Raw genomic sequence first — 22920 nt, 5'->3', positions numbered from 1 at the left:
AGACTGCCAAAAAAGATAACTGCATTCATTTTTTCCATTTATTTCAATTTGCAGTCTTACAACAATACAAACTAGTAGGGGTTCCTCTGTACATTTATATTACCTGAAGACATTGAAAAACAAAAATGTATCTTGACCTACATAGTTACAATGTGTTTACAATATGTGGTTTATTACAATTACTCCTTCAGACTGCACAATGTTTTTCTTCATCAAGATAACCAAATGACAATGTTTTTATTTCTTCTTTTGGTTATGAATCACAATGTACCAATCTATTTAAATATTTAAAGGTGAAAAAACTGCGGAAAAAGGACAGATTAAAAAAAGTGGGACATTCTAAATGTACAAAACTATTGTTAACTTTCCCACCGATAGTTGTCAACAAGTAGCTGCAGCCCTAATGTACCTGTACAATGGGGGGCACTGGACTCTGGAGGCTATCGCTCAGGGTTCTCTCTTGTCCAAGGTTAGTAGCAACAAAACTGAATCCTCTGAAAAGCTGGTGATCATTGACACTTGGCGGAGCGCCAGGGGAATCTGTGGAGAAAATGACTCAATGAAAATTGGCAGCACTAATGGAAAAAAAATATTGATCTAAATGCAAAAATGTAAATTGACTTTAGAGGTCAGTTATGTGTTACCTCTAATAACCGCTGAAATCATTTCAGGTCTGTTGAAGAGTGATTCAATGCAATTTTTGTTGTACAAACATTGTACAGTAAAAGAAAAATGTAAGAACAACACCATGTTAAAATAATAATAAAAAATACTTCTATTACTTCTCTCTTCGTAAACCGACATAACTTGCATCTAAGTATTCATAACACTGTTGTCAAATGTATATTTGTTATTATAATGTTGCAAAATCAAACTATTTACTCTAATGGAACTCAATGTTTACAGTAAAAGTGATGACATCTACAAGTCACAGAAATGTACATGAAATGTTGAATTGTCCATTACAAGTACTATGAATACTTATATGTCTGTTACATAGGTTTTCAAAGTGATACTGAAGGATTACACATACATTCATTATATAGTGTGATGTAACTTGGTGAATATCTTATGAATACCTCCTACTGTCCACATGAAATATGCAGTTTACTTCAAATGATCCAGTGATTTCTTTTCTTTATGAGTAATTATACCAGTCTGAAAGGCTGATTCACACTTTTGTTTTAATATGAAATGACAGAGCAGTTCTGCTCTGTGACATATAGAGGGGACCATGTGCAAGTCACTACCCTCGAGAGATACTCATCCAGACAAATGTAAATTAAGAAATGAATATGCCTGCATTAATAACTGAAATAACATGTTCTTTCTTGAGGGCAACATACCAATACAATAGCTTATTGGTGTTCTAACAGTGAGCAGGTTTGACAAAACATATTCTAACCTGAAATCAGAGTGCTCCCTCTTGTGATTTAGACATAAAAAATGGAAATACTGAGGGCACTGAATAAGTGATGGATACTTATAGTACAAGTACAATTTACTGTCAGCATGGCCTAACAGGGAGCACTACATACTGTTTTGGAGTTATTACTTTTATTTTGCCCCAATGAAACAAAACTTGGCTTCAATGCACTGAATAACCAAGGGATGAATAGCAGGATGAGAGGCATGAAAATATTTAATGCATTCCCTGTGCGCGAGTTGAGTGTTGAGGGAACAGGAGTCTATTTGCTTGCTTTAGGGTAAATTTGTCACTGTGTGCTTGTTTTGTAAAATGATCTCTGTAACTATCCACAGGATTATATTTTAATTATGCTGTTGCTATGATTAAACAATACCTAACTACAAAATCTGCAAAAACTTTTTGTAATTTTTTAATACCTACACTTCATCAAATGCCAGTGTTATTGTTGGTTTCTTTTTGTTATTTGGTACTTTTCAAAAGCCACTGTAAGGATTACTGTTTCACAAACTGTCTCCAAAAGGTTTTAGTAGTTTTTTTTAAAACTCCTGAGTATAGGCTTGGGGTACCACTGATCTGCTCTTATTTTAGTCTTTGCAACGTGCTGCCCAGGTGTCAGAAAATGTGACTTCTTCCATTTATTTGCTGACATGATGCTGAGAAGAAACTGATATTCCAATGTTCAGCTATAGTGTAATCTATTCAAGCTTTTTTCATAAAAAATCTTACCCTGGCTGACCTATGGCAGTTCCCAAGTCAGTAGGGCTGAGATTTCGCCTGGAAATACAGACATTTCAGTGGAGGAGAACACTGATGTGTTTAGTGTGTACTGTGGTGTGTTGTTTATTAATGAAATTAGGCATTACGAAAAAAAAAAAAAAAAAAAACTGTGGTAAGTTTTTAAAAAATACTTTACATTAAGTGTCTTTAAATATTGTGTTTTTACATAGTAGTTACTTAGTAAATACAGTAGATGCCGGTTATAGCAACCCTGATAAAGACAACTTTTGGTTATTAACAACTTTTTCCCAGGAACCAATCCCGTCCCATAGACTTTACTGTTAATGGAATTCTGATATTAGCAACTGCACGCCGCTTATTGCCAACTGTATTACTAGTTGCCAGTGCTACAGAGCGCACTTGCATGATTTATGCGCATACTTCATGCAGCTTTTATAACACACTGACTTCACAACTGCGTATTTCTGGCTGATTGAGGTAGAAACGTGGCTTTGAAACTGGCTACGAAGCTGCACGCAAAATTGAGATGGATTTACAGCGGGAGGTGGTATATTGTAAAAAGCAGACAACGCTGGACGAGTTCTTATTTTAAAATTGTGTTTTTTAGAATTGATTGTAAGTACAACGCGTATTTTTTATGTTTGCTTTACTCATTGTAAGGACAATTGTAGTACGTCGTTGTGTAGTACTATTTAAGCCTACTCTTTTTTTGTGTGTTTTACACACGCGTGAAGTAAACAGTTCTATGTTTGGGTATTTCGTGTTTCTCATGTTAATTTAACACTATAACATTTAAAACACATGTATTTCAGTGCCATATTTGTGCAGCTACAGTATACATCGTTCCATATAAATACACTTGAAAACAGGGGCTTTTCACTTATTGGCAACTTTCGGTTAATGACAACTTTTTGCTGGGAACCGAGAGGTTGTTAATAAGCGGCATCTACTGTACATGTGTACTAACTAGGGCTGTCAATTAATCACAGTTAACTTCTGCGATTAACAAGTTCATTTTGTTTTAGATTCATTTTTTTAACGCCCGTTAATCACCCTCTGTCTTGACCCTCTCAACATACCGTAATTCATTCCCTGCGGCACTGTTTTAATAGACTCGAATGCATGCAACACAAGTGCAGTCATTGTTTGAATAGAAAGTTAGTCATGGAACTGCATTATGGAGCAAAGCACTAAAAGTGAAGGACTTTCTGACATTGGATAGAAAGACTGTTACTTGTATCTGTTAGTTCCAGTATCACAGAATGCATCTAGTCTGTGAATGTTTTGTTTTATTTAGATATTTCAAGATATAAAAAATAACGATTTAACAGCAAATGCTGGAATTTTTCTGTATAATTCTGTGTAAATAAACATAAAACCAAAAAAAGGGGTCCATAAAATGAATCCAAAAATAAGAAAACAGGATTTTTATGATGTGCTGTTTTTTTGGATGATATCAATAATAATATTCATAATAATAGTAATAATAATAATGTCAGTAACAAATTTGAATGAGATGGACGCAGTAATTGTATCAATTAAATATGCGATTAAAACCAAGATTAACTGAGATTAAAATGTATGATTATTTTTTTTTAATCGCTTGACAGCCCTAGTACTAACACATAATTACAATGTCATTATGCATGTGTAAAAATGTTCCCATGATATAATCATAACTCTAAACCTAACTCTAAATTTAACCCTAACTCTAAACCTAACGCTATTGCTAACCCCAACTCTTGCCCCCTAACTCTAAATTTAACCCCTTTCTGATACAATTGTGTTCTTACATATATTGCGCAAAACGATTTACACGTTAAGTACAATGCAACTATGCATAATAACTATGCATAATAACATTGCAATTATGTGTAAGTACACATATATTTACTATGTAATTACTATGCAAATCCACAGTAATTAGAGACAACGTAGTGTTTTCGTACTTGGCTTGCGACAGCATTGCAAAATTGCATGTAGGAGTATACAGTGTAATTCTTTTATTTTATCCAATACAGATTTATTCTTGAAAGATGCTTTTATTGTTGTGTCTTTAAAAATTCTAAACCTGATCTCTAATTCTGCAATTGCCCTTGACCGGCTCTTTCTATCTCTGGCTTTCCTTTTTCATTACATGGAATCAGCAGTAATCTAGCTTGAAAGCCTCTGTAATGAATACTATCGACTGATCAATGATACAAGGGTTATACAAAGCAGGTTATGATTGTCAAACTAAATCTAATTATTTTCTAGTACCTCTAGTATCCTTTTGTACCAAAAAGAAAGACATCCTTCTTTGTGCTATATGATGCCATATGTACCTAGAATTTGTTGTTTGGTTTTATTCTATGCAGAAAGACCTTATTCTTGCTTGATGCGTCTGTTTCAAGTAGTAGCAGACATTATAGAACTCCTGAAGTAGCAGAATGTGTTGTATAGCACAGGCTTTTCCATTGGATCACATGGATTCGGTAATAATCATAACCTAAAGCCTCTGAAATGAACCCTGAGAGCTGCACAGAGTGTTTTACAAAGTTTTATGCCTTTCTCTCTTCAAGACCATAAGTACACTTCTAAATCACTCTCAAATCATTGTGTCAAAAGCTATTTTGTATCAAAGCTGCATCAATAGGTAAACTGATCTTCAAGCACACAAAACTCACCAGTTGGTGTTCGTGATGTGAATTCTGGATCAAAGTGAAAGGTGTCTTCAGGTCTGCCAACAGCAGGTTTAAATGGGGGCTTGATTTCTATCCTATATAATTTCTTTATTTGGGGGGTGGGTATAAAAAGAGAACAAAACAACATTTTAAATGCTGATAAATAAGAATGATTGCTTGCAACAAAACTTGACAACCTCATTTTTTAAATCAAAATTCAGTAAGGTGACATGTTATTGAAAATGTTTTCCCTCAGAGATGAAGTAAGGCTGATTCAAGTCATTTTTCAAATTCATCCATCATCAGTGCTAACTGGACAGCAGCATTGCGCTTGAGTTGAAATCAATTTTGTTTTTCTAGAAATGGCTCCAAAATAAAGTCTTTGCTAAATCTGTCACGTAAAGCAGTTAATGAAAATGTATTGATTTAGAAACAGGCTGGACATAAGTAAAGTTTTTACTCCATGTGAGGAATTTCCAACCATTATTAAGTGTTACTGGTAAAACTATGCTTACTATACAACAGTGTGAGCGAGGGCAAGGCTATAAAAGCAGGGTAAAAATAAGTCATAGAGGACACCGCTAAGAAAACACAACTCAGCAGTAACAGGGGCAACAAATACATTTTGCACATATTGTATGCTTACAAGATTTGACACAATTCCGATCTCAACAGTAAACAGTACACTACCTCCTTTATCTACAACTTTTTTAAGGGTGGTTGGTGCTTGTGGCAGGAAAGTATATGTGTGTATAGCTGTGGCACATGTCTAGCTTAATTACATGTGAATAGGCCAATCATGGTTAAATGGTGTTAATAGACCCCTGACTGACACAGAACTGCCACAGATATAACATGTGAAAGGACTCCCTAAAACAATAGGTCTGTTGTAAATGTATATCTTTAATGTTTAAAAATAATAATAATAATGTTAGGTTACTTACCGTAACCCTGTTTCCCTGAAAGAGAAGACCACCACCATTCCATTAGGGATATGCCTGCCATAGGTAGGTATTCTCTACCTTCTCCTCCCTCCTAAACCCTCCCCCCCCCCCTCCTCCTCCCTCCTCTATCTCCCCTGATGACTTCGCCTCCTTCTTCTCTTCTAAAATCTCAGATATCCGCAAACTCTTTAACACCTCTCCCTCCCCCGCACCCCCTCCTGCTCCAACCCCTACACCGACTACATCCCCTACTAACTCGCCCTCCTTCTCCACCTTCTTGCCCCTCTCAGACTCTGACCTCTCCTCCCTGCTCCAGGGTCACAAACCCACCACGTGTGCCTTGGACCCCCTCCCCACTCACCTCTTTCAAGCTGCTGCTCCTGCTCTACTCCCCTTCATCTCCTCCCTCCTCAACACCTCTCTACTTTCTGGTATCTTTCCCTCTGCCTTCAAAAAAGCCTCTATCACTCCCCTCCTCAAAAAACCTACCCTCGACCCCACCTCCCTCCAGAGCTACCGTCCTGTCTCCCTCCTACCCTTCCTTTCCAAAACCCTCGAGCGGACTGTACACCGCCAGCTCTCTGCTTTCCTGTCCAACCACTCTCTGCTTGACCCTCTCCAATCTGGCTTCCGCTCTGCTCACTCCACTGAAACCGCCCTCCTGTCTGTCACCAACTCACTTAAGTGTGCCCGAGCTGCCTCTCTCTCCTCTGTCCTAATTCTCCTCGACCTCTCTGCTGCCTTTGACACTGTTGATCACTCCATTCTACTATCATCTCTTGCTGACCTGGGGATCTCTGGCACTGCTCTGGCCTGGTTCTCCTCCTACCTCTCCAACCGCACTTACCAGGTAACCTGGCGTGAAGCAACCTCCGTCAGTCTTGGGTCCTCTCCTGTTCTCTCTCTACACCCGCTCCCTGGGCCCCCTCATCGCATCCTATGGTTTCTCATACCATTTCTATGCTGATGATGCTCAGATTTTCCTCTCCTTCCCCACCTCTGACTCCACCATCTCCTCCCGTATCTCTACCTGTCTGTCTGCTATTTCCTCCTGGATGCACTCGCATCACCTCAAACCCAACCTCTCTAAATCTGACCTCCTTTTCTTTCCCTCCTCCTCCCCCTCCTCTGATCTCTCTATCTCTGTTCCTCTGGAATCTACCACACTCTCTCCCTCTTCCTCCGCTAAGAACCTTGGAGTCACCCTGGACCCCTGCCTCTCTTATTCCCAGCACATCTCCACTCTGGCACGCACTTGCCGATTCTTCCTGAGCAACATCCGAAGAATCCGACCCTTCCTCACCAACTACGCTACCCAGCTCCTGGTCCAGGCCCTGGTACTCTCCCGCCTAGACTACTGCACCTCCCTCCTGGCTGGCCTCCCTGCGTCCGCCACCCGTCCGCTCCAGCTCATCCAGAACTCTGCTGCCCGCCTGGTGTTCTCTCTGCCTCGCTTCGCCCACGCTACTCCACTACTCCGCTCGCTCCACTGGCTCCCGATCACCGCTCACATCCAGTTCAAGACTCTTGTACTAGTCTACAGATGCCTTGACCAGACTGCACCCAGCTACCTCCAGACCCTCATCTCTCCCTACACCCCCACTCGACCTCTCCGCTCCGCCTGCACTAGAAGACTGGCTCTACCTCCGCTACGCTCCCCTGCCTCCAGAGCCCGCTCCTTCTCCACCCTTGCTCCGCAGTGGTGGAATGACCTTCCTACAGATGTCAGGACTGCCCAGTCCCTGACCACATTCCGGCACTTCCTTAAGACTCACCTCTTCAAACAGCACCTGTAGAACTCCTCTGTTTGTATCCTGGGACACTATCACCCTTCATTTAAATGTGCTTTATTTTGCTCTTATCTGCCCCCTATTTTACTGCATTTAATCCTGTACTTCAGTAATACTGTAATCTGCCAGGTGTTTAACCTGTAGTACTTTGTATTTAATCATATCCTGATGTAACTACCACTATTTAATCATATCCTGATGTAACTATCACTATTATCTGCTGTATTATTGAATTGTGGTTTGTCACACTTGTACTTTGCTTGAACAAAAGTTATTGTATTTCTTGCTCTTATTGTATTACTTGTTTTGTAACACTTGAAATGTATTTGCTTACAATTGTAAGTCGCCCTGGATAAGGGTGTCTGCTAAGAAATAAATAATAATAATAATATTCACTGAGCATTTTATGTCAGAGCTGCCGATAGGCCCCTCCGTGGGGTGAAGTCCTCGGTCCCACCTACCAAGGGATTAAACAGTCAACCCGCAGAGACCATTTTCTCTTTTGCATCGAACCCGTGACGGCGACCGATGCGACATCGCTGGTTGGTGGCCATCTTCTCTTTCAGGGAACCTGCCTGGTTCCAGGTGCCTTTCGCCTGACTGAGGCGATCCAGACGAAGTAGGATCTCCCAGGGCTGGCCTTGCAGGAGCTGGCACAGGGTCGAAAACCAGATTCTCCTGGGCCACCGGGGGGCCACTAGGAGAACTGTCGCCTTATCTAACCGGACCTGCTCTAGGAAGGCCAGAAGCAGCGATATTGATGGGAACGCATAAAGCTGTGTCCACTCGTGGGCTAGGGCGTCGACACCGAGTGGACCGCCTAAGCAGTGGAGGAGGTACCACCGAGGCGAAGAGATTGACCTGCGCCTTCCCAAACCATTCCCAAATGCGCTCCACCACCTGAGGGTGGAGCCATTACTGACGGATATGTACCCTGCCTCGACAGGAGGTCCGCTGCCCAGTTCGCCACTCCGGGAAGATGCGTCGCCTGTAGGGACAGCAGGTTCCGTTGGGCCAAGGTCAGGAGCCAGAAGGCAATGCAATACAACCCTGTGGGACTGAAGGCCACTCTGGTGGTTGACATACGCCACCACTGATGTGTTGTCTGTCCGGACCAACACATTTGCCCCTTGGAGCACTGGGAGAAAATACTGGAGAGCAAGGTAAACCGCCTGCAGCTCCAGCATGCTTAAGTGAAGGGATGTCCAACGGCCGCACCAATAACTCCAGGACCTGTGCCATCTGTGCCTTGAGGTCCATTATGTCCCTTGCCTGCCTCGAGCGCTTACCCCACATAGCTAGCAGAGATGGGGCGTGGTTACAAGGGGTTGGCTACTAAGCGTGTGCGCAGGGAATATCCTGCAACAGGCCCTGGGACAAGTGGTGGAGTGGGGGGAACCTTCGTCCCCCTAAGAACATAAGAACATAAGAAAGTTTACAAATGAGAGGAGGCCATTCAGCCCATCTTGCTCGTTTGGTTGTTAGTAGCTTATTGATCCCAGAATCTCATCAAGCAGCTTCTTGAAGGATCCCAGGGTGTCAGCTTCAACAACATTACTGGGGAGTTGGTTCCAGACCATGGCCCTAGCCAGCCTATCGCGAAGCACCCGGGGCTGAAAAGCCATGCAGATGTCGCAAAAGGTCTCATCCCCGAGGGCCGAAGTGGCATGCAGGACACCCAAGCACCACACACATAGAGAATGCCCATCCTCCTGGGGCACGTTCGCCCTGCAGGACATGCAAGCATGGAACAACAATATGCCTGCCGTCACTTCTCAATACCGGTGGCGCACACCACGCTGCACGGAGTGCAAGGCATGGGAGCGCTTAAGCACTGCGGGTACCGAGGTACCAAAGCACCGAGGGCACCGCATGCACCGGGCTATGCGTGCACCGAGGCACTAAAGTACAGCATGCACCGACCCGAAACACTGCGCACCGAGTGCACCAGGCAACGTGCGCACCGTGTGCACAGAGCACTGCGGGCTGTATGCGCACTGAGTTCACCGAGTGCACCGAGTACTGTGTGCACCGAGCACTGCGTGCACCGAGTACCGTGTGCACCGAGCACTGCGTGCACCGAGTACCGTGTGCACCTAGCACAGTGTGCTCCAGGTGTACCGAGCACCGAGGGCGCTATGCGCATAGAGGTACTATACACCGTGTGCACCAAGCACCATGTGCACAGAGAGGTACTATACACCGTGTGCACCAAGCACCATGTGCACAGAGCACTGTGAGCACCAGGTACTGTATGCACCAAGCATCGCGTGCACCAAGGTACCAATGCACCGGGGGGCAGCTAATGCAACGGTGCCTACCCTTTTTTTTAAAGACCCGACACACTGGGGTGGGCAGGCTGAGGCAGCCGGCAAGGTCTACTCGACAGCAGGGCAGGTAGAACACAGCCCCCGTGGCGGAATTACATGGCTGACTGGCTGTTGTGTTTTTTTTTTAACTGCACACAGCCAAAATTCACAGCACAAACACAGGCAAAGCGGGGTTGTGCGACAGGGTCAACACACAGGTGGACACACAACAATAGTTACACAAATAATATTATTTTTATTGTTATTTTGCCCACGCTGCGCGAATGGCAGCCAGTGGAGTCACTCAATGGTGGGGATACAGCAAAGCCTAGCCCTGGCGGAGGAACGGTGTTCTCCCTGAGAGTGTAGGCTGAAAAGACAACACACATGCACACTTAATCAAATACTGCACAGTTAGTCGCTCACAGACAGTCGTATATAGGCAGCCTGCATTAGAAGCAAGGCAGGTTGTGAAAGAAAGGAGCAAGAAAGAAGCTAAGAATTAGAGCCGCTATTTCAGTGTAGTAATGCAGAAGTTTGCCTTACCTTAGGTGACAGGCAAAAGACAAAATGGTCTCTGTGGGCTGACTGTTTAATCCCTCAGTAGTTGGGACTGAGGACGTCACCCCACGGAGGGGCCTATTGGCAGCTCTGACATAAAATGCTCAGTAAATACCTGACCTGTGGCAGGCATACCCCAAAAGTAATGTTGGTGGTCGTCTTTGAATTGAATGGGAAGAAGAAGAAGAAGAAGAAGAAGAAGAAGAAGAAGAAGAAGAAGAAGAAGAAGAAGAAGAAATGTAACACTGGAATATACAATTATTTTGTAAAAGGGTTACAGCTTTATAATTACAGTCCAGTCCAATACTCACATTCCAGTCTATTGGTGCAAAGAAAGGGTGCCTCTTAATCTCCTCTACTCCATCAGGCCCAGCACCTGAAATATTATAATAAAAAGAAATGTACTGATGTGTAAAGTTATATGTATAATGTGAGGGATACTTGGAATAAACTAACAAGTTACAATTAAATGCATCCGTAAATGCTACAGTGTCACTCAAAAGTTTGTCTCGCATTCTACTTTATACAGTCCAGTTTGTTTACATAGTTTTAGCTACAGTAAGACACAGCCCCCTCCCCCCTGCTGTGAGGCAAATTGGGGCACTTTCTAAAGCATGTAAGAAACATTTTTAAAACCACAGGGAGCATGACACCTTAAACCCAGAACATAAAATTAATTATATTTTTGGAAGCATGACTCACATGTGCACTTGTTAAATAGAGATTTTGATTTACACTTTAGCTGCGGGAGAGTACATCTGTAATTCTTGTTCAGCCTCATCTGGGTAGGACAGCTATGGTGTAATTAGTGCCTCAAGCTCTTTAGCAGTAACTGAGACGTGGAACTGGTCTCTCAGGAAAAAGTTCTGTCTATTATTATTTAATGCTGCTACTGGAGCTCTTTATCCTTAAATGTGCTTAAGACTAAATACAAAAGGCATTGTCATGATAAGATACGTTGGACACAAGTGTTTTTCTGTTCATTTTACAACAAAAACAAAAACACATATTTTACAGTACATAGGTTCATACCTAATCTGTTGGTAGGATTTCTTTTAAAAAGTGCACGCAACAAACTTTGAACTTCTGGGCTTAAAAACTGTGGCATTCCAAGCTTTGCTCTGAAAAGAAAGAGTACTGCATGATTTAAGTGGACAGTTTCAAAAAGCATTACTGTGCAATAACTGAATTGAACGGCAACGAATTTACTGGCCTGTTAATGATTTATATATATATATATATACACATATATATGATTCACTATAATGCAATTTGTATTAATATAGTAATTATATTTATGTATTATGGCTATGTGCAGTATAATGTTACTATGTTTGTTAAGACTTCTGTATTTCTTTACCCATGCATCTATATACCGTATGCTATATCCTTTTTTGGTTTTCTCATACTTACTTCAGTATTAGTGCCATTGTTTCCTTTCTGTCCTTGCCTTGGAAAGGCAGTGACCCTGTCAGCATCTCAAACTAGAGAAGAAGAGAAGATGGTAAAACTGTTGCATTACCATGCTGTTCACCATGCTTCTCACATGCCTTTGGTGACATTTCTAGAATAAAGTGACAATATAAAACCCTTATGGATTCTGCCCAGGGTGCGTAAAGTTGTTGTTAAGGCAAAAGTATATGTGTGGGGTGTGGAGTGCTGACTCAGACAGGGGTGAAATTACAGGCATTATTAACATTAGGAAGATAGATTATGTTTAGTTAGGCTTGCTTAAAATTCAAGGTAGAGCACAGCACAGTCATGCTAAAGAATCAAGAAGTGCAGTTAACATATGTATTGACTGGTGAAATACAATTCAAAGCTGCTGCAGTATGTCTATTGTTTTGTCATTTCAAATATTTTCACAAAACATTCAACTTTAAAGCTACAGTGTGCAGTTCAAAAGCACATCATGAAAAAACACATTTGTAGGTTAAAAAAAATGCTAGAATAAAAGTGGCTACATTTTAAAAAAAATGCTAAATTCTTCCATATTTCAATCGTAATGGATTTGTGTTTTTTATGTTGAAAGTGACAGAAAATACGCTGCAAGGATGACATGTCCTGTGACAACCCAATTCCAAACATTGCTTTGACATTTGACACTGGTGGTTTCTAAACGTATCAGCATAATTACTACATTCCAGTAAATTGCAGACATCTTTACTTTATATCTATCTATCTATCTATCTATCTATATATATATATATATATATATATATATATATATATATATATATATATATGTATATATAAATATATATATATATATATATATATATATATATATATATATGTATATATATATAAATATTCATGTTAATATATGAATCTATTATCTACATAAAATATACACCTAACCTTTTATTTCAAATCTTCCTTACATGTTTGTTTTAGTGCCATAATACAGACATCACGTTCAAACAGGGCTCAATTTAAAATAAGGGAAAATCTCATATTAGCGCTGGTTGTTTTTAATGTATGATTAATTTAAATTAGTAATTGAATTTTCTTCACAACTGCACAGCTGTTAGTTTGCCTGCCGGAGAGCATCACCGGATACATCATTGGCATTCAGTCTCCCGGCTCCCTGGGTGGTTCATTCCTCTTCCGTGACAGGAATGAACAATCACCACCTTCATTGTTTTTACTCCAATTAATCTGTGACCGGTTATAAATTTGAACAAAATCCAAAATGGTTAGAGAAATAAAATTACAACCTTAAAATAAGATTTTTTTTTGCTGTGTAGCATACATCTTCTATACTTTATAATGATAGTTGAGCTGCGTTTTCAGGATTATAAAAAAAGATATAAATATATATTACAATGTACCATTAGAACACCAAAGGACCACCAGTCAGCACTATGCGTGTGTCCTCTTCTGTTGACAACCTCTGGGGCCATGTATTCTATCGTCCCGCAGAAAGAATAGGCTCTCTTGTCATGGTCTATTGCCTCCTTGCTGAGACCAAAGTCTAAATGATGGGAAAGGCTACACGTTACAGTAGAAATCTCATCGAACATCAAACATGATGGATGAAGAGAGAAAATAGAATCCTACAGCCCCTGCACAGCAATCTTTAAACAATGAATCAATTGCTTACCTGTTATCTTGATGTGACCCTCTTCATCTAAAAGGATGCTGCAATGGTAAACAATGCTGTATTAAACTGTACCTTTTAAACTGCATAGAAAGATGTGAATGCATTGTTATTCTAAGTGCAAGTATACTTTTTTGTTGGATATTTGTTTCTCAAGATGTGATTTGAAAATGTGTAATCAACGACTGCAGGCTGTTATAACAAAGCGACCCCTCAAAACACCAGAAACACCTACCCACTAAAGGTCTGTGAGCATAATCATTTGTGAGCACACACTGGCAAATCCCTTTCTAGTTATACACAGTTTTATTTTAAAGTTCCCTAAATGGAAACTAGATCTGGTGAAATTTTACTTCCTAGACAGGTGTTGATTTCTTATTACAACATCTTAAGAAATAAAACTGTATCGTTGACATATACTGGGTGGTCGAAACATCAGTATGACACAATATTTCTGATAAAATGCGCTCACTGTAGAGTAATGAAACCTGGTGGGGGGAACCAAATTGATGGACAACACATTGCTAAGACTACCACCACAGACCCTGTAGCTGATGCCGACAAACTGCGTAATACATGTGTCTAGGCTCAGAGGATAACATACAAACAAACAAAAAAAATGCAGAATGCAGCATTTTTCCAAGAACATATAGTACAACACCTCTTGGTGAAAGGCATTCTTTAATTTAGACAGTATTGTTTTTTTCCATATCTGCAGTTATAGTATAACCACCTTATATATTTCTAATGTGATGTACATTATGCACTATACACTGGATACGACCTGACCTTATAAACTCATGTCATTTGGAGCTTGTATTTAAGCTATATGTGTGTCATGAGGATTCCCAATGTCTTTTGGTTTTTATTTCACTGTTTTCTGCTGTGACACTGTGATGTATTAGACTACTCTTTTGGGGCCCTGTTCTCACTTGGTTTACGCACTTGAAGAAGGTCTTGTAAACCAAGTGAGAATAGGGCACTTCTTGGTAAACACAGCTTTTTAATAGGCCCGTGTTTCCTTCTGGGATTAACACCAAACATGGTTTACAGTCGGTTTGTTATTACTTTTTATGTAAAAAGTGTTTGCTTTTTTATTAAGTGGAATAACACGTTTTTTTTTTCTTTTGCAAAACCAAGCGAACAAATAGCAAAAACGCCTATGCAAGACTGATATTTCAGCTTCTCATTTATGTGTATTTAGAACATCGAGCAACTCTTATATTTTCAGACCTAGAATAGTAAATAAAATGATCTAATTTTCAGAGCTCTATTTGTCATTGTTTAAAATTTATATACTTCCATACACTGTATTTAAGGCCTTTACCTTTGATTAGAATTGGTTAATGTATCAAAAAATATAGCATACTTGAAAAATACTATATAAAGGCAGGACCAGTAAATATATATATACAACAATTGTTGAGCGATCTAGCATTGTACTACTCATTGAGAATGGCTTTAAATAACCTAAATCGACCCCTTTGGGGGGGGAGGGAGGGGGTTGTTGGTTATTTGGCTAACCTCATACTTAGAATAACTACATTACTCCATGTTGTATCCTTTGTTTAGCTTGTCACATATACACATGTTGATTTGAAACTGGCACCCTTTGTTTGTTTAGGTTCCATCTTTAAGCTAAAACAAATACCAGCATCCAAACATTGTTGACTGTTTTGCAGATTTTAAATTCTATGGTGCAGGGATATCTGAATTAAAAATCTTACTATGGCTCAACCTCCTAGTGAAATCATAAACTACAGTTCTGATGTTTACACCATGGAAAGTAATTGATTTTAAAAACAGACATTCTTCACAAGTCCTTACTTTTCAGGTTTGAGATCCCTGTATATAATTCCAAGACTGTGGAGGTGGTCTAAAGCCAAGGCCAGCTCAGCTAAATAGAACTTGACATCTTCTTCTGTGAACATTACCTATGTAGAAGTAGATAAATCATGTAAATGCTCTTCCATCTGTATTTAATTTAAGTCAAAATAAAACATCAAATCAGGACCTCATATGATAAGCTGTATATATCTTCTCACCATTTTAATGACTCAACACTTCACTTTTCGTAACAGAAATGAAAGCTTCATAAAACAGGGTTTCATAACATACAGTACAATAATATGCTGTCTTAATCTGAGAAACCTGTATCTTGTTTATCTTTAATCCATGTAGGTAATCATGTTTTCCAAGACAATTACACCAAGGAGCTGGACCAGTAAGCCACTCAGGGACACAAATTGTTTATAATATTTCTTATGAATATACAGACTGTATCACACAGGCTAACCAAGAGTTAAGCGAGGCTGAAGATTTTTACATTTTTTATAGATTTTTTTTTTCACATTTGATACAGAGCTGACAGAGCGACTCATCACACGTGTGTGTGGAAGCTTTGACCCTTTTAATCAGCAGGCCATTATCTGAACCCTAATTCTGTGAAGAAGCTGAGGATGACACTCAGGGATGCAGTAGAGAAGTTGCATAAATACTTCACATGCGGTTAGCAAATGTGGATTTTTCAAGATGAATTATAATTTTCTCACTTAACGCAGTCAGAAATGGTTTTAAATCTATATTTAAAAGGCCAATTCAATTCTAGCATTATTCTCTGGTTGCTATGGGAGACAGAGTTGGAAAAAAAAAAACATTACCCTTCTGTTTTGTTCCTTTGAGACAAAGTGCCATTGCACATATTGTCAGTTTCCATATTCCTTACGGGTTTACTGTGTTGCTGTGACCGATCCTCATGGTATCAGTTGAATATATTAATTATGGGAAATTCATTTGCTTAGGAGGTTAATTTCATCAACATATAGCATGTCGGGATAAGTCACAACTGGATTTAATTTTTAGTATTTTAAAAGACCTAGTGAATCCACTAGGGCTGCATCAACCACTTACTTTTACAGGTAGCCCCAGGGTAACTGAGAATAGGTTGGCAATGCAAGTAATTTCCCCAGTGCTGTAAAATGCTCTAAAAACCCTTCTGTGGCTTATCCTGATGAGCTACAGGTTGATAAGATCAATCCCTTGCGATTGCGATCAGTTTCTTTTTTTTACCCCGCTTCAATGTCAAATTTTCCGTTTCATTCTCTGATTCTCTGCTTCCATTGCACATCTAATTAAGCATAGAGCTTTGCAACCCATGTGACAGATGGTTTCAGCAGTCCTGCCAGTAATAGATGCAGCTCATAGATGAGACTGATGTCATTAGAATTCCAAAACACTAATGGACTTGCTGGAATTCAAAGAAAGACCCCACTAAAAATCTAAATTCTGAAGGTTAATGTGGCAATGTGCCCGCCCGTGTGCATTTGTGTGTTATATGTTGTATGTTGCTTGTGTTAATGTTGGTGCATTGTAGTTGGTACATGGGATATAAATGGGTGTGTGCAGCACAAGTTATTTAAAGTGTATAATTGGATTTAGGCACGAGGATTGCACATCACTTCACATGCATTTAAAGTAATTAATATGCGAGCACGAGGTTGCACATAATTAATTCACGTGCTGCGATTCAAGTGAATAATTAATTAGTAATTGAATCCCGGCACAACAGTATACATAGATGCACATTTCATTCACTCAGGGTTGTGTGTTCAGGGCGATTGCTACGTCGTGCTGGAGGACCAGCACGGTACTTGTTTAGTGTTCGTCCCTGTGTGTTAGTGTCTGTTCGTTTTGTTTGTCTGTTTATTTTGGCTGCAAGTGCCGTTTTTATTTTACAAAGTGTTTTTGTGTTTGTTAAAACCTTTTATTTTCCCGTAATTAATAAACCGCGCAGCAGCGCTTTCATTCACTAGTTCACTCGTAGTGCTGTGGGTTCATTTCCTGGTTCTGACGACACCACTCAGCCAGACTGTCACAGTTCAATACAAAAAGACAATAAAGTTCTCCCTTAAATCCAGCATTTAACATGCCATGTTTTTTTAAAGTAAATTACATGTCATACAGTCAACAAAAGACTATTCAGCCTGCAAAAATACATTTAGGTAATCATCCCCATCAGAAGAATGATGGTAATCTCTTTTAGGAGTAGACACTTTGGGTTTATGAGCAATCTGTATTTATTGATTATCACTGCTTATGTAGGTTCGGCTAAGTGAGGTCACTTAAAAAATTGAATTCCGGTTTTGGTTATTTAATCTGGCATGAGTCCCAAGGATGTTTAGTGAACAGCATGTATTCTACTTCCTACTGCTTGCAAGTTGCTCTGCTTCAATGTTTAAAGAAAAGTTATTCTCTTAAAGCTACTTTTTGACAAATACATGTACTTAATAATGCAGCAAGATAAGATAAAAAATGAAACTGTTAGGTCTTGTCGCAAATAACCTCAGATTGTAACACATCAAATCTTTAACAATAGAAACTCCCTGCAACTTGCGAGATCTGTTTTTGTGTTCTCACTAAACCAATTAGTCATAAATGACTGTACATTTAAAAAAAAAAAGTACAATCAGCATTACATTACATTACAGTATAAAGCATGTTATTGACTCTTGTTAGCATAATGACATTGTCACAGCCATTCATGTTTACGTTATATTTTTATATTTATGAATATACGTGATATTTTTTCCAGCTACAATGCTATACAGTATGTTGACTTCCAGAGTCTTTTGAACACCATTACATGGGTCATGTAGGGCACTACCTTTACCACAGTAAATAAATGAGACAAGAGAAGTGGCAAGCTTATTTTCATTTGAGGTACTCCATAGAAATCTTAGTTACAAGTAACTCATCTTGCATTTCAGGGTGTTAATTAAAAGCATTAAAACAGCAATTACTGTGTAGAGACCTAATTTTATGTTAACTCAATAATGTTAACACATTTCTGAAACCAACTGTCTAATCCCATGCATACATGTGTCTTTGCTTATGGTAAAGCAGCGGTTCTCAACCGTGGGGGCCTGTCAAACTTTCTAGGGAGGTGTGGTGAGCGTTCTAATGATACAGTAATTATAGCAATAATAAATATAATCTAAATAAAATGTTTCAAATAAGTCTAAACGTGAATTGTACAAACTCACAAATGTTTTGTTGTTTTTTTTAAAAACATTTTTTAAATTTTAATTTAATGATATAGGTAACAGTGCTTAATTATGCACAATGATGGGCGATTTTCACCTGTGTTTAGTAAACAATGAATCAGTTTGTGGCGTGCGAAAGAAGACAGAGCGATTGTGCAGGTGCATCATCGTTTAAAAAACAAAAAGTTAGTAAAAATGAAGAAAATTACATGGAAATTGGATTAACCTTTGTTGGCACTGCAGATGAACCTCGACCTCAGTGTGTCGTCTGTGGTGATGTACAGGCTAATGATATAATGTTTATTAAAAACAAAAGTGTGAAACTTTTGTTTTTAAAAGTTTATAGTGATTTTGATAATATTTTCTTCAGAGAAACCAGCATTAAGTTTATCAAAATTTAAAGAAAGAGTGCAGTCAATAGGATGATCCATATTACAGAAGGAACCGGGTATCCAGTAGGATTTGTACTGGCACTAAGGCAGCTGATTCCGCTGCTGACAGTAGCTGCACAAAACACATTCTTAATATAATCAGCCATTTCATTTTCTCTAACTTAAAGGGCCCTATTTAGCAAATATGTGTGCAGCCATAGGGCAAAAATGACTGTGTTTGCGAAGCGCTGCGATAGCGCACAAAGTCTGCATTTTTTTATTGGTCCGCATGCATACCTGTGAACCCCTGTCTAAAAGGCTTTGTTTGACCTGCCTGGCACTTGCAGCATTTGCAACCTCCAACACTGGTGCTTCAAGTTCAGCATCTGCTTCCTTCAAACCCTATAATCGTCCCTCTGTAAGTTTAACATCTATTACAGAGAGCTATGTTGTGTAAAACACAACAAGCCAGGATGATATTTCTGATATTTGATATGATATTTGATAAGTGTAATGTAGTGTTCTGCCATAGATATCCAAACATTGGAATCGCATTTTGAGGATTCCAAATGTTCGCTCAATTACAGTATGAGCACATTTAAAGGTACGATTATACCTTCAGCAGGGGTCATGGGGTTGAGCAGCAGTCCCAGTAGCCACCGCTTCAGTGGATACCCATTGTCCCCTATCAACCAGCCTCTCAGACTGTCATACCGCTGAAACGCAGCTACCACCTGCGAATTAGCGTGGATAAACAAGTATTGCATGAGCTGAGCAACGATAGTTTGCATACACATTTGTGATGTAGTTGTTTGCATCACAGATCACTGTGACAGAGAAAGAATGAATCTTGGTTATACATCTCCCTCCTGACCTGTGAGGTTGCTGCGTAAAGGGAACAGAGTGCCCTGGACTGGATGGTCAGCCAATTCATTCCAAGGGTTAGGTGGAAGTCGGCTATCTAGAAAGGGGGCGGAGCTATGGTACACCAAGTCATCGCTCCAGAGGGAAAGCGATGTGGCAACTGCGGATTGGAGGAGAAATGGCTACACTCGCTAACCAAGGGGGCGTGACTGACAGTACAAAAGGGGATGTGGCTAGGTGATCTGTTCTTTTGCAATGGTTAAGAGAGAACTGCTGAAGGACGAGTGTAAAACAACCGTGAGTGTTTTGTTTGTTTGTATCTTCTAATTGTACTGTTTGTTATTTATTAGACAACTAACACGATCCAGAGCTGCTGTTACAGACCAGCACAAAACCGGACAACACTTCACCACTGTGCATGAGTAAACTGTATTTCACCACAAGCACTACAGCACTCACTCTGGACTTGTGACCATGTCTGTGTTTTGTGTGTGTGTTTAATACCGTGTTTATTATTTTGGGACTGAACCCCATGTTTATTGAACTGTGCAATACACATCGTTGTGTATTGCCGGCCCTCCATTTCTTTACTGTTGTCATCAGACTTTGGATTATAAATAAATCACCATTTCACCAGTACTTCTTTGTTTGTCATTGTCTTAAGCACTGCATCACCTCTGCACCTGCACACTGCAAAAAACTTTGCCACAATCTCACACTACTTGCACGCTGACAGAATAGGTCCCCTTACGATTTACGCAGAAGTGCCTATTCTGTGTTGGTGTGGGTACTTTAGTGCTACAGGCAAACAGTGTGCTCTCCGCATGTCTCCTTCCAGGTCAGCCTGAAGCAGTTGGCAGATGTCAGTGATTGTTTGTCTGTTGAGGTGAAATTGCTGCATACATTGTGTGTCAGACAGGCTCAGAAAAGACAGATGACTTTTAAATATTTGGGGACATCTCCTCCACTCTTTGTCTGTCCACCTTGAAATAATAATAATAATAATAATAATAATAATAATAATAATAATAATAATAATAATATACTGTATATTTTTTTCTTAGCAGACTTACAATTGTTACAAAATTACAGTACAAAGTATGACATTATAAAATTTCACATTAATCCAGTGCACTCTCTCTTTTTATCTCTCTCTTTTCTTTGCCTGCTCGACCATGTAATTTGCACACAGTTTAGACCTGGTTTTCACATGTCTACTGAAACACAAACACTTAATCTGTTGATGGTTTGCTAAATCGCTACATTTGTATTTAAATGCGGACACTCCCCAAGTTCAGCCCATGTCAAACTCTGACACTAACTTGCCAAGTAGGCACAAAAACATGTGTTGCTAAATCACATAGGTGGGCAAAGTCTGTTTTCCCAAACGTGCGCTTGATTCTGGTGCGCTAACTGTCTGCAAAAGTGTTTTGCGATTGCCTGAGGGGTTTGCGAACATTGCTAAATAGGGCCCAAAGTCAATAAAATGTAAGCATTTCGCTTTCTTCAGCCCTGAAGTAGAATTTGTACTGGTAATTGGAATTAGGTGTGGTCTTCTGTGTACGGGATGACATCTGTACACAGGTTACTATGTACTGGAATTTTGGCAAATACTTCAAAAAAGTGGGGCATTAATTAAAATGAACGTTCTCCAACGTATCCATTTTGTCAGTTCGATGCTTCCACTCCCTCCTCCTGTCGGATACTGGGATAAACTGCAATCGACAATCTCTAAATTCGTATGGAGAGGAAAGCGGACAGGTCTCAAATTTCATACATTGCATCGTGAGAAATCCTCAGGAGGATTGTCCTTACCAAATTTCAAATGTTATTTTTGGTCATTTGTGTTGCGACCGATCACAGTGTGGTTTGATGCTGACGCTCCTGTTTCATGGTGACAGCTGGAAGAAATTTTAGTGTCTCCACACAGACTTCAAGATTTGGTTTATTCTGGTATTTCCCTTAAACAATGCAAATTACGTTTTGGTCCTATAATCTCTTATATGATCACAATATGACGATTGGTAGAAAAACACACTAAACTTCGAACTAAATGGTATTATCACTCGCCTATTTTTCACAACACTGCACTCTTATCAGGTGGCCGCCCTTTTGTTTTTCCTCAGTGGAGTGATAGAGGTACTAAAAACAACTACCTTCGCACATTCCATGACCTGCAATTGCAATATAATTTACCAGTACTTCTTTATTTTTTTATTTAAGTCATCGCTCTGCAATGCATGTCTAAGGTGTTCCCTGGGGGACAGAGCTACCATCTCATGCTTTACATGATATGCTGAACACGGGGGGTAAAACAAAGGGGTTGGTCTCCACACTTACTTATCTATTAAGAGCCTCTTATAAACCATTGGTGATTGATGTTATTTGGACATAACTTCTGCAAAATGCAATCACCAAAAAAAAAGGTGGGGCTTGATTAAAAAAAAAAAAAAGGTTGAGAACCCCTGCCCTAAAGCTAACAAGAATATTCAGTTATTTTACAGACATACTGTGAATTGATCCATACTTATTAATTCCATATTGTAATTTGTAAAAAATAAAATGCATAAAAATGTATTTTATTGAACAAAAACCCAACTCAATAACTAACCTCTTTGGAAAGCCGTGTAAACAGATCTCCACCTCTGAGGAAATCTAAAATTAGATACAGTTTTCCTTCAGTCTGAAATGCTGCAGTAAAAAACAGAAAGTATAATGTTAATTATGTGTTTTCTGGTGTTAAGATGAAAATGCAGCAGTGGAATGGGCAGAACACAGGCATGTTTCAGGGGCCTTTTATAAACTTCAATTTTTAAAAGAGACATTTTGTTCATGCCAAAGATTTAAATCATAGCCAAGAGGTAAACATTTGTATCATTGTTACTCACATTTAGGGCTTCTGTTTTTCGGGTTTTATTAATTGTACATTTCGGTGCTTATTTTTAGCTATTTTCGAGTTTTATGTAAATTGTTTTTTTCTGGGCTTTCGTTTTTGATATACTATATAAAATTAGTGTTTTCTGTTACTTTCCAAAATGCTTGAGTGTTTTTTTTTTCTCTGTCAAAATATGTATAGTAGTAACTCGACAGTACTTGCACACTTAAG

At 39.5% G+C, this 22920-nt stretch overlaps 1 protein-coding gene across 3 annotated transcripts in view; it reads right to left on the bottom strand.

The window, feature by feature from the left end:
- The window catches only part of LOC117402628 (ribosomal protein S6 kinase alpha-2), a 100521-nt gene that overhangs the window by 13179 nt on the left and 64422 nt on the right, over positions 1–22920 (bottom strand). For all 3 annotated transcript variants that reach the window (XM_059023978.1, XM_059023977.1, XM_034003963.2), the window contains 9 exons: positions 22426–22505; positions 15365–15471; positions 13541–13578; positions 13269–13411; positions 11848–11918; positions 11467–11555; positions 10746–10810; positions 4834–4936; positions 410–540 (listed from right to left, as the gene is read on the bottom strand). In XM_059023978.1, coding sequence (XP_058879961.1) covers positions 410–540; positions 4834–4936; positions 10746–10810; positions 11467–11555; positions 11848–11918; positions 13269–13411; positions 13541–13578; positions 15365–15471; positions 22426–22505 — 827 coding nt within the window. The remainder of the gene's footprint in view (positions 1–409; positions 541–4833; positions 4937–10745; positions 10811–11466; positions 11556–11847; positions 11919–13268; positions 13412–13540; positions 13579–15364; positions 15472–22425; positions 22506–22920) is intronic.

Source organism: Acipenser ruthenus, chromosome 5 (genome assembly GCF_902713425.1).
Source record: "Acipenser ruthenus chromosome 5, fAciRut3.2 maternal haplotype, whole genome shotgun sequence".
NCBI classification, from domain to species: domain Eukaryota; kingdom Metazoa; phylum Chordata; class Actinopteri; order Acipenseriformes; family Acipenseridae; genus Acipenser; species Acipenser ruthenus.
The sequence above is the reverse complement of the archived record's forward strand: the minus strand, read 5'-3'. Positions and strand labels throughout refer to the sequence as shown.